General features: G+C 43.8%; 1 protein-coding gene across 1 annotated transcript; it reads left to right on the top strand.

The window, feature by feature from the left end:
* Positions 1-4,119: 4,119 nt before the first annotated feature.
* LOC113234289 lies at positions 4,120-12,187 on the top strand (the record flags this gene model as incomplete). The annotated part of the gene is made up of 14 exons (XM_026469589.1): positions 4,120-4,219; positions 4,434-4,600; positions 5,121-5,282; positions 5,785-5,939; positions 6,739-6,875; positions 6,990-7,128; positions 7,220-7,400; positions 7,740-7,899; positions 8,891-9,134; positions 9,176-9,432; positions 9,566-9,681; positions 9,761-9,933; positions 11,378-11,513; positions 12,035-12,187. Coding segments are annotated over exons 1-14 (2,280 nt in total), but the record flags the coding sequence as incomplete, so codon positions are not given.
* Between the last annotated feature and the right edge of the window lie 435 nt (positions 12,188-12,622).

The following is a 12,622-nucleotide window of genomic DNA, read 5'->3' as shown; positions in this document are numbered from 1 at the left end:
CAGACAGTAGAGGCCAGTGCCTCTACTATGAGTGCTCCGGTTGTCCCTGGTCGCTTCGTTAAATGTTTGACAATTTTGTATAGCACATCAAACTGCACACGTAGCGGTCACGACAAGAAGTAGCATTTTGTATACAATATTATTGTGGGAAATGAAACTATTTTTCCGGATTTAAATCGCGTATATTTGTTTTTTCAAACAAATCGACGTTTCGGGCCCTTTACAGGTCCCACGGTCAGTCAACCGTGACCATGGGACCTGTAAACCTAAGAACTCGATACAATATTATTGATTTGTTTTATTTTTTGTAAAATAACTCCACTAGTTTGTTGTAATTATTAAATACAACGATCGAACACAAAGAAGAAATTCTTCGACCCGACAGACTTCGAACAGGCACCCACGGGATTCCGTCCCCATTGAAAGAAAGACAAAAAAGAAAGAAATACTTATTTCATAAAGAAACAACACAGCGCACATACTCACATTTAACAATTACAAAACGTAATTAAAACATTTAAAAAATCTAAATAAAAAGGGGAAAACATAATAATTAGATAATACATACAAGTAACACACGAACAGGAAACAAATAACAATAAATAATCAACCGATAAGCCATAAGTGTACATGCTGTGCTGTCACGCAATCCCTCAATCATTCAGCTTCGTCTCGTCACGCTGATTTTGTAGGGCATCCGGCTATCTTTGCTTCTTTATTTATTAAAGACACAATGTAAACTTACAGTAACAACCAAAACGCTTACATGCTAATTACTTATACTACATACATTTTTGATACGCTAAGTTTACCTTATAAATTAATTTGCTAATGTTGTCGCAAAAGTATATCAAATATATGTATTTAATAAAATGTATATCATAAGTACTTTGCAACGCCCTTACAGGGTAGCGCATGTAGTTCCTAACATAGTTCTAAGATACTATAATAACACTACATGTAAAATGCAAATAAATAAATAAATAAATAAATAAAATAAAGATGTCAGCATTACCAACAAAGCTACAGGTCAAGTTTACTAGTCGACGAATTTCTTCTGTGTATCTGTTATAGATTTTTGTATTGGGTTTTCGGCTTTCGACACCGTAGCAACATTTGTGAGAGATTTAATAAACCTTCTTTTTTGTTTTGTAAGCTCACACGAACGGGTAGGTGGAGGCACTGCTCTTTGGTCGTCGTATAAAAAAAATCACCTTTTGTCAATATAAAATACGAAAAGCATCCGTTCGTGACCGATCTTTATGATTATATAACAAGCAATAACATAAGATTATAATTTGCGAGCATCTCATTTAGTAACAACTACCTATATACATATATTATATATGTTCCCCTTAAGATAAAAGCTCTACAACATCGAAATTCAAAATATAATACGTAAGCTTGTACTCTCTCACATAGTACTCCCCAAAATACTCTTTGAATAGCACCATACACAAACCCATATTTTTTTAAGCGGAAACCCCGATACTGGCCTACAAAGGGCACTGACTAAAAAGAAAAGGAATATTATGTATAAACATACATACATATATATGTGTCTCCTGCATTGTGTAATTTGTCGTCATCATCAATGCTTCGCTGGCAATATTGCCAGGTGAATGGATCTCTACTTTCAAAAATCCCTTTGGATCCAGTTCCCGTCCAAGAAATACATATATGCATAGATTTTGGCTATTTACGCCCCACCATCGTAACTTTAGTTTCAAATAACTACATGACATTGAAGGTCTACCACGAAATACGATACTACGTGGCTGCGTCCGCAAAGAAGCTCATACGTACTACCTAACAAATGTCAATTTTACGAAGAAATTAACGTCAAAATTCGATACGATAGCAGTCATTTGACGTTTCGGACTAAGGTATCCACGAATGCTTCGTATTTTGTGGTAAACCTCCTGATCTACAGCTGCTGGTATTTTCTTTTTTTAACAAAAGACAACTACCAAGTGCACGAAAAAGATTAATTTGATATAATAGATTTTGTCAAACTCGAGTCACGCGCACCATTCGAAAGTGCTTCCACCGCTTTCTCCGCAGAGCTGCGGTCGCAGCTGGAACACCTTCGACAAAGCGCAGACTTGGTGAGCGTAATGCTCCGCGGACTCGGCTGGCAGGAGCGGGATCTCGGCCTACGACCGCGCCCGGATGTGACGCGAACCTTAGCTGCCGCCAATGAACAGGTTAGCTTTCCGACCAATCTATGAGTTAACTCATATTATCAACAATTACACGTTATACAATACTTTATCTTACAAAAATAAAATAAAGAATTGAATAATTCTTCGTGCAATTCTTCTTCAAAAGTTTTAGACAAAGATTAATTACACACGTAGAAAAATTTACTTCGATCAGGCTGGATTCGAACCAACGTTTCCTAGAAAACTATGCTAGATGCTATGCCAACTAAGCCACGGAACGAACCAACAGACCTCACGAATTTTTCCATGTGTTTGTTGCAGATTTATGTTTTGGTTTTATAACGACCTTTTTGCCCTAGCGCCATCTGTGAGAAATGTATTAAAATTTTCTTCAATCAGGTTTTTTTATGATACCAAGTGAGGGAATGAACTAAACTTGCGCCTGATGGTAAGCGACACCCCTGTCCATCCAGTTGTAGTGCCACTCAGAGCTTCAAATCACAAATATCTGAGGAGCACTGCCACTGCACCCGCTTGTAATTTCATCCCCTTCAAAACCGCGATAATGCTGACATTTCTGCTTGGCGGCAGAAATAGGAAAGCAGTACTTCCCTGGACGAACTCTTTCACAGGGGGCTCTACTGCTACTAAAAATAGATAATTTGGGTAGGAAAGAGAACTGAAATTTTAGCAGCAGCAGAGGTCTTTGTACGTTTACAATGAACGAACTCTTTAGTTCGTTCAGAGAAGTACTACCGCGTATTAATGCGACCATTATTGCGTTCCTATTTTTAACTGCGTCCGTTACATCACAGCGACTTAAAACTCTAAGTGATACTGCAACTGTTATGTGTAGACACAAGGCACAAGATTTGTTCGACCCGTTGCTAGATATGATAAAAAAATTCGAATTAATTCATTTTAATAGGTTAAAATTATTCTTATTATATAAACAGGCAGATCGTGTGTTCGCCACAACGAGAGTGATATACGACGAAGCGAGCGAGATTAGACGACGCGTTCGGTATAATTTGAGAAGACAGGTGGCCGAGTTGCAGAGGCAGGGAGACACGGCGCTGGGAGCTGCACAGGAGCACGGTAAGATTTGCAAACAAAATTATCTGTGAATGGAGTGCAGTAATTATAGATATAATTATGGGTGTTACAAATACAGATTGAATAGAACAGGAAGAATAAAACATTTTCGTCGTAGCAGTGAAATAGAAGTTATTTGGAACGAAAGATCTAATAAACGACTAGGAGGGACTTTGTTCGTTAAAATAATAAATGTAATAAAGTGTGAATAGTGCACCTATTCAATATGTAAGTGCATGTGCGGATTTGAATATACATATAAATGTAACAGTATGTCAAAAGAATGATTGTGAATATGTTTGGTGTAACTGTTCCGTGTTACTTAAGTGGGAGCAGAGGAAAAATTCCTAATCTTCGATTTGATTAGGGGTATATCCACTTTAAAGTTAAAAATAAAATATTGTATGAGTAACTACACGATATATTCAAGCATACACATTAATCAGAAACATAAAACAATAAAGTTTCCTCGATAGATAAAAATCACGAAATGACCTCCAATTTTCACATTTTTTCGATTTATCCTCGAAACAGGTTATTAGGACAAAAATTAGATAATTAATTATATTTATGCATGATCGACAACTGTCACTACGGATGTTTTTTAATCCCTTTAGTTTTAGAGTTATTCCGCTAAAATGAATTTGGTACTTTTAATGCGCAAAATTCCACATCTCCTGCCGCGTGTCATATATTTGTTTCACAAATTTTTAGGTATATGTTTGTTTCACAAATTTGGGCGGAGCCAACTTCAAAACTTTTTTGGCGTGCTCCCTCTTAACGCTGAAAAATATGCAAGACAGCAATATTTTGTTGACAAGGCCTATATACAACAGCGGACTATTATAGTAACGTGACGATGTGGCTAAGACGGCATGTAATAGTGATTTTTTCAGTTCCATACGAAGCTAATGCTGATGATTATTTAAAGTTCCCTGTGAAAGAGATCGTCAGGGGAAGTACTTTCTACCTTTCCTATTTCTGCCACCAAGCGTACCGGTTTTAAAGGGTGCTGGTGAAATTACTAGCGCATGGGATTTATAACTTACGTCTCAAGGTGACGGGCGCCTGCGCTGTTATGGGTAGGCGTGTCGCTTATCACGTTCGTTCTGTCACTTGATAATTAAAATCCGCGCGAGGGAGGTAATGAACTGCGAGGTCTCCTCCGGCCAGTGTCGCAGATCCGCGGCAACACGGTGCGCGGGCGCGAGGTGGCCGACGCGCTGGCGGCGGCGGCGGCGGCGCGCGCGCAGGAGCAGGACGCGGCCCGCGCCGCGCTGGCGCCTGCGCTGGCCGCGCTGAGGGACCAGGTCGCCAGGGCGCGACACGCCGCCGACTCGGTAACATATCTAAAGCCCGTCTCTTTTGAAGATGAAGTAAACGGACAGTTTATTGCACAAAAGTGTCGCCGTGTCGATAAATATTCTATCATTGAATGTTGATTACGCTTGTGCAATAAATAGCCTGACTTGTTTCAATTGAATCACCATCGGCCCATTATTCGTCCGACTACTGGACACAGCTTCATTTGAATTGTCAACTGTTGTAGGTTCACACATACATACGTTACATTAAGAACTATTTTCTAATTATAAATACAACAAGGAGCCATATTTTAAAGTTCTTTCATTGTAATTCAATAAAGACAACCAAATTCGCTCGTTCTTATTAAATGCTTATATAAAAATGTATTTCGATACTGGCAGGCCAACAACTACTGCACTATTTAAAATTTTATGTAAACCCTGCAAATGTCATTTTACTCCTTCTTCATAAAAGACAGACTATACATATTAACAAAGTGTGTGATGGACTACGGTAACTCAGCAACTGCATATCATAAAATCATCATATCTTTAGATATCAGTATCGCTGACATCTGTGGCCGGAGCAGCAGTGGGATGCGCACGCGGCTACCCACTGCAGGCGACGTCGCCCGCCGTCACCAAAGTGGCCATTGCGGTCTCTTTCGACAACTATGTCAAGGACGGCACTCTGCTTTACTTACTTGATGACACGCGGGTAATGAATGTTTCTTTTATTCCATTTCTAATCGGCAAACAATCGAACCTTTAATAATAAAATGACGTAATTCGAAGTAATTTATTGAGTGATAGGATACTGAGGATCGATGTTAACAGTACTAGACCAACGGGGTCTGCAATTAGCATGGGCGTCCCTCAAGGTTCAATACAACGCCCATTTTTGTTTTTAATTTATAAGAATGACTTACCTAGCCTCATGGAGGGTCTAGAACATGAGATAGTATTTGTTTGTTGATTAAATTCCTTGTTATTTGAAGTTAAGAGGCACCAATGTTCCTATGGCGATGTCAACATGTTATGGTGCGAAAAGATCTTAAATCTCATATATCCGGAACTGGATTATTCTTCAATCCTGAATATTAATATTGGCAGTAGTAATTACCTAACCGGGATCCGTTCTACATATTTACATTTCAATATTTCTTAAATTTTCACCTAAATGACTTTGACTAGTTAATACAGAATGTTGTCTTATTTAGGAAACTCAAAAATACATGAAGCTTCTAGTACGCGATCAAAAACTACACCTCATTTGGAATCTGGGTGGCGGGGAAGGTGTTATTGTTCATCCAGAGATGCTGCATCCAGTACACGACGAAGGAGACCTCACGTCATATCGAATAGAAGTTGAAAGGTACGAGTGGAATGGAAAAAACACAACACATTATAATTAGCTTATAACGTAACGCGCTAAGTGAATATGTGTTACACATATTGTCTAAATAAAATAGGATATTATGAGTTGTATCACAGAATACGAACGGTCCTATGAAAAATGTTCAAAGATTTTGAGGCTCGCGGTTACTTGTTATGCGTGATGAGGGAACGAAATTATAGCTGAATAAATATTAAAACATTTTTTCCTACAAGTTAAACTGTACAAACTTACTTTTTAAGCTGCGAATTTGGACACTGTGTTGTTTCTTTAGGTGCTTCTTTGGGGTTTACTACGTGAGTGCGAATGCCGACTACGCGAACGACGATAGTGCGAAGACGGTTGCGCGAAAACTTAAATGCACGATAGTTCATTTGCGCGAATGACGAAAAAAATTCACTTCGATCCGGCTGGATTCGAACCAACATCTCTTAGCAAACCGTGCTAGACGCTATGCCAACTAAGCCACGGAATGAACCAGTGGATCTCACAAATTTGTCCATATGTTTGTTGCAGATCTTTGTTTTGGATTTTAACGACTTTTTTGCTGTAGCGCCATCTGTGTGAAACCTATGAAAGCTTTTCTTCACTCAGCGAAGTCCTTTTCAGCTACCAGCCGTTGACTAGAGATTAATTGTAATTAAGTTTTATTGAATGTCAGAATGTTTCACCATCTGATGATATTCAATTATTATTTTGGGAAATTACTCCACTAGTTTGTTATAAATTAAAAAAAATAATCTTAAACAAGTGTGTACTATATATTGTCTGGTTTTAGAGTTTGGAACACGGTTCACCTGTCCCTGGAACGCGCGGGCGGCAGCACGATCACGGCCGAGAACAGCACGACTGCGGCGGCCGTGGACCTGCTCGCAACGCAGTTGTGGCTGGGCGCACCCGGCGCCGAGTTGCGAGGTCCGTTTGTGTGGCATGCTTATAAGAAATTTGCCCGCAATTATCCTCGGCTTCCTTGAGCTAACACAGCCATCCACTTTTGTAAATCTGGTGCAGTTTTATTTACTCATGCAGTTGGCGATCCGGAGGCATCTAACGACAGTTTAGGGCTGCCGGGCTGCGTACACGCACTTTATAGCGAGGACCGACTCATAGGACTGTGGAACTTTGTACAGCAACCGAAAGAAGCCCAATGCACTGGGTGCATGCAGAGGTTCGAAACAATTAATTTATTAGCAGATAATATAAGTTTCGCAAAGGACTTCAACGACACAATCCGGTAACTTGATTTTTTTATTCGGCAGATGGTATAATGGCGGTCGCGGCAGCGGCGAAGCAGGCATGGTTTGGTTTAACGGTGCAGGTTACGCCGAGCTGCATAGGTCTAGTTTGAGACCTTCTGACAGAAGACACTTCACGCTCGCATTCACCTTTCGCACTAGAGACGAGAACGCGCTGCTGTTTATGGCTATCGATGCTGCCAATGTAAATATCGCTTATCAACTGTTTTGCTTGACTTACACGTTTTAAATTTTTAAGATTATTGAAACCCGACGTTTGACCGCCATGAAAGATCGAACACAGAAAAAACTTTTCGATCCGTCTGGATTTGAATCAACGTCTTCCAGCAAATCGTGCCAGACGTTACGCCTAATAAGCCAAGAAAGGAAGTAGCGGACCTTACAAATTTTTCTATGCTAGTTGCAGATCTTTTTTGGTTTATAACGACTTTTTGCCGTAGCGCCATCTATGAGAAACCTATGAAAGCTTTTCTTCACGTTTACACGTTTCTATGTTGGCGTCCACGCGTGTGATGTATTGCAGAACCGGTCGGTGTCGGTGGTGCTCCGCGACTGCCGCGTCGTGTTCGCGGTGGAGTACGCGCAGGCGCGGCTGGAGATCAGCGCGACGGGGCGCCACTGCAGCGGCAGGCCCGCGCACGTGCAGGCCATTCGCGTCTTCGCGGGGAACAAGCTCGAGAGAGGTAATGTGCACGCTCTCACTTTACTCATATTGTAAGACTCCACTGTGGGATGCGGAATAGTGTTTTTAAGGTAAACGGACTAGCACTTGACTCTTGAAGTTACTCGGGTTATATATGCTTAGGAACACACTAGCAGGCAGGGAATTCCATTTCGGGCTGTAGGCTCGTAATATAAGTTTACGATAAGCGTTTAGTACACCTGAAAGGAGTATCGATCGACTAGAGAGGATATCCCGCCGTACGTTTGGATATCCGTTGGTAAAAGAGGGCGGGCGGAACGAGCTGATAGAGCTCATGGGCATCCGACTCACCAAAGTATATTCTGTAGCTGTTTTAGTAACAAGAGCTCCTTGTTAAAGTGTTCATCCACTCTACCTATTTCTGCCGCCAAATAGTAATATCAAATTACTGTGTTCCGGTTTTCAAGTGTAAGGGTGCTAGTGAAATTACAGGCACATTGGACTTGTCAACTTATGTCTCAGGATGACTGGCGCAGTGGTATTGCAACCTCAGATCTTTGCAATTTAAAGCTCTGAGTGGCACTGTAACTGTTGTGGACAGGCGTGCGACTTCTTAGTCCCGTCACTTGATGTTACAAAAAAAATCTATGCAATATGGATCTATGAATTTTTTGACTGCCTCTGTGGCCGAACGGTTACCATGCCGGACTGCCACGCAGAGGTCCCAGGTTCGATTCCCGGGCCGGGAGAAATATTTATATGGCCTACATTTATTTCTCTCGTGAGTTTGGGTGTAATTTGTGGCACCTGCACCATAGCACCCGCGACACAGGGTTTTCCTAGTGCGGGGCTATATTGAGTGTGTACTATTATTATTATTATTATGAAGTTTAGGTTTGAGCTTATCGTCGCCCATTCTACCGAATCGAGGGCCTCAAGTCAAGAATCAAGAGCACGCGACAGCCAGAAAGCGAACGGTCGAAGCAGGAGCGCAGTCGAAGCGAGGCGTACTGAGGTCCCCCTGTCCCCAGGCAGCCTGCGCGTGAACGGCGAGGAGACCCTGGGGTCTCCCGCGCCGCCGGTGCAGGCGTTGGCGGCGGTGCCCGACCTGGCGTCGGCCGCGTACTGGGTGGGCGGGGCGCCGCCCGGAGGCCGCGCGGCCGCGCCGCCGCTGCTGGGCTGCGTGGGCGCGCTGGCCGTGGACCGCGAGGGATACGACCTGCTGGGCACGCCCAAGCGCCACGGGGTCGAGGCCCGCTGCGGCTCCCGGGTGAGGCGAGACCTAATAATGAACGCAATATCAATTCTTTGTCGAGACCTACGTTGCACGGCCCCGTCTGCCGTCTGCCGCAGACTCTCCGCTCGGCGACCCTGGAAGGGCAAGGCTACATCGAGCTGCCGTCGCCCCTGCTGCGTCGCAAGGCGGCGCTGGGCCTTTCGTTTGCGGCGCGCGCCCCTTCCGGCCTGCTGCTGCTGCGCGTGCCCGCCGCCAATTCGCAGCGACGGGACAACGAGGTTGATGACGACGACGACTCTGATGATCGACACTATTTAGCTATTGTTATGATTGACGGCAAGTTTTGTTTTATATTTTTTTGCCGGCCGACAAAGACAAACGAATTACTTATTCAGAAACTACGCCGGGGCTGGCTGACTGACAATCCCTTTTTAGGAAATGAAATAAACTACCATTTGGACTTTTACAGGCGAGTTGGAAGTGATAGCGGCGGCCGGTAAGGGTGAGCTGCGTCTGCGCACCAACGGAACGAGGTTCGACGACGGCAGATTGCACACGCTGCGGCTCGTTAGAGCTCACAAGCAGGTACCTAGGAACCATCACGGACTGAAGACCGGGATGGTGTTTAACCGTGCAACCGCGCTGAAACACGGGTCGCTTCCAGCTGGAGCTGCACGTGGACGGGCAGCGGCGCGCGCAGGGCTCTTTGGCGGGCAACGCGCTGCCCGCGCGCGCCGGCGGGCTGTTCGTGGGCGGCGCCGACTGGCCGCACCCCGCGCCCGCCGTGCCGCTGCAGGGCTTCGCGGGGACCGTGGCCGACCTCGTCGTGGACTCCTCGTAAGCTCGTGACTGCTAACGGCGCGTTTACGCAGCGTTGACTGCCGCGTCCTCGGCAAGCGAATCCGCCAAATCATTATAAATGTCGCCACGCTAAAGGTTTCATCATAATGTAAATTACGTATGCGACATTCTTTTCTATCACAACCGCCTTTAAGTATCTTTTTCTCAACTTCATTCTACTTTATAGACCTCATATCGATCCTCTGGATCTGAACTAATGGGATCCTCTGATCCCTATGATGGGCCTAAACACACACACCCCTACAGCCCTTCCTCTGCCACCGCTTCATACCCCCTTCTGCCTTCAGTGCAAGTGGCGGGTCTCATTCTAAATCTGTTACTGCTTCGTCATAATGTATCGTATCCAAGTTTGTAATGTATCTAAGTTACTACTAAACATTGTACAAACTTATCAATTGTAGTGCCGACCAACCAGTGCACTCCCAGCAGACGCCTGATATCTCACCTTCAGAATTTATGACGCCTGAACTGCCGGGCTAGTTCCCTACTCCTAATTATCACAACAGATTAAATTTGTTAATGCTGTAATTACAAAACTAATATTAAATCGCGACGTTATTCGCGACAATAAATATAAGTTTACAAGAAATTGTTCCAAGAATAGATCAGGTACACGCATCGTGATGGAATACGACCGCCAATACGTTGAAACTTGCGTGGTCGGCCGCCGCTTGCCGAAAGCGACTGTGTCGCCGGACAGTGATGACACCTAGTCGACTCTGTCGACTTCGGCAACGAACTATATTTGTCAAACGATTCGGTGTATAGACAAGTTTTAGTAGCCATAGAGCTCCTTGTGAAAGAGTTCATCCAGGCAAGTGCCTATTTCTGCCGCCATACAGGCACATGGGACTTGTCAACTTATGCCTCAGGATGCCGGGCGCAGTGGCAGTACCCCTAAGATCTTTACGATTTAATGCTCTAAGTGGCACTACAAGCGTTATGGACAGGCGTGTCGCTTACCAACTGGAACACGACTTGTTCGTCCTGTCAATTGGTATTATATATATTTAAAAAAATACACTGAATAGATTGCCGCCCTTGGGCGAGCAAAGAAGACCTATCGACCTAGTGTAAACTTGCCATAATTTATTATCGGAGGGTATACTTTACTTTCAATAAAAGTATATCTGCAGTTTTTTTAAGAATTGTAGATGGGCACAGATTGCCTTTATGGACAGGGTTTGGACTATGATCTGCCACGCTGACCATATGTGACTTGGGGATTTGGCATGTTTTCTAAGTGCTATAGTAAACTCTCTTCGATTTCCTCACGATGTTTTCCTATTTCTGTTATGGCTTCTGAACATACACAAACGTACATAACATTAAATGAAGGTTGCCGCCACAAGAATCCGAGTCGACTTATGGGTTACCACAGCTACAAGTGTATAGTACTTTTGGAATATTTCTATTTCAGGTTGGTGGGTCTGGAGAACGCATTGAATTGGGTGGGCGCTCGTCTAGGCCGTGCAGATTTGGAGCCGCGTCCGGAGCCGCGAAGCGAAGCGAGGGCGCTGCACGAACAGCCGGGCGACGACGCCGGCTGCACCGCGGTGAGCTGGCTTGGCTGTTGCACTGTTCTCTATTTTATATTAACTTGTTTTTGTTATAAATAATAGACACACGCTTGGCCACAATCTCACCTGATCTTAAACGGCGATGTGACTGACGATGGTTCGCCTCAAAAATGCCAATTTACTTCTAGCCTTGAATAGACCAAAATTATACTTTTCGGGAAACACAGATTATTCCATTCCTTAGAGAGTATTCCATTCCTTTGCCGTATGCATCAGAAAGGATAAAGCAAAGCACTTAGTGCGAATGGGTGGTATATCAACGACAAAAGGATGGAGTGTTCCGGACCTCCTAGTCGACCGAAGGAGAACCGGTGAGAGTGGAACTAAATTGAAAAGGTCACACACTCGCACACTCCTCGAAATGTATAACGATAGAAAACCGACAAGCGGGCTACTTTTCTGCGATGGTCGAGATTTTGTAGCTCCACAAGAAAGTTACTGCCACGCGAATATATCGAGTCGATAATAATTGCGAATGTGATGGCAAACTTGCGCAGACGTCTTCGTACACGGTAGAAGCGGGCGCGGTGAAGTTTGGCGATGCGGCGTGGAGTCACGCGATGCTGCGACTGCCTTCCAAGACCAAGGAGCTGGCTGTGGCGCTCCAATTCCGCACATTCGCGCTGGACGGGTTACTGTTGTTAGTGCCGGTAAGTTTTTCATATTTCATAACGAACAAAGACGATGGTTGATATTAAGAGTTTATATCTAGTTACAATACAACGCGAGCATATATTTTAGAACGTCAGGTGTGGGGGATCGCACCTCGCGTCCTGCAACCCGCGCACTAAAAATTAATAGATAATATGAGAAAAATTGGACACAGATCCGAAGTCGACAAATGGTGACTGACGGGGCAGCGGGCGGTGCGGCGCGTCGTTAAACCGCTGGGCAATTTGCAAATTATTTTGGGATAAATATGAATTTAATCATTACAGGGCTTCAGTTGAAAACCAAAATGTAACAAGTTCTCTGTAATACTTAAAGAGAAATATCCCCATATGAAAATTATGTACAAAGTTAGATATAAGATCTTGACCTACATGCAGCGTTAAATCACGATAAGTGGAGGTAGAGAAGAGAGC

The sequence above is a fragment of the Hyposmocoma kahamanoa genome, unplaced genomic scaffold, assembly GCF_003589595.1.
Source record: "Hyposmocoma kahamanoa isolate Upper Pololo Valley unplaced genomic scaffold, ASM358959v1 82437, whole genome shotgun sequence".
NCBI classification, from domain to species: domain Eukaryota; kingdom Metazoa; phylum Arthropoda; class Insecta; order Lepidoptera; family Cosmopterigidae; genus Hyposmocoma; species Hyposmocoma kahamanoa.
Note: the sequence above shows the minus strand (reverse complement) of the source record. Positions and strands in the feature narration are given on the sequence as shown.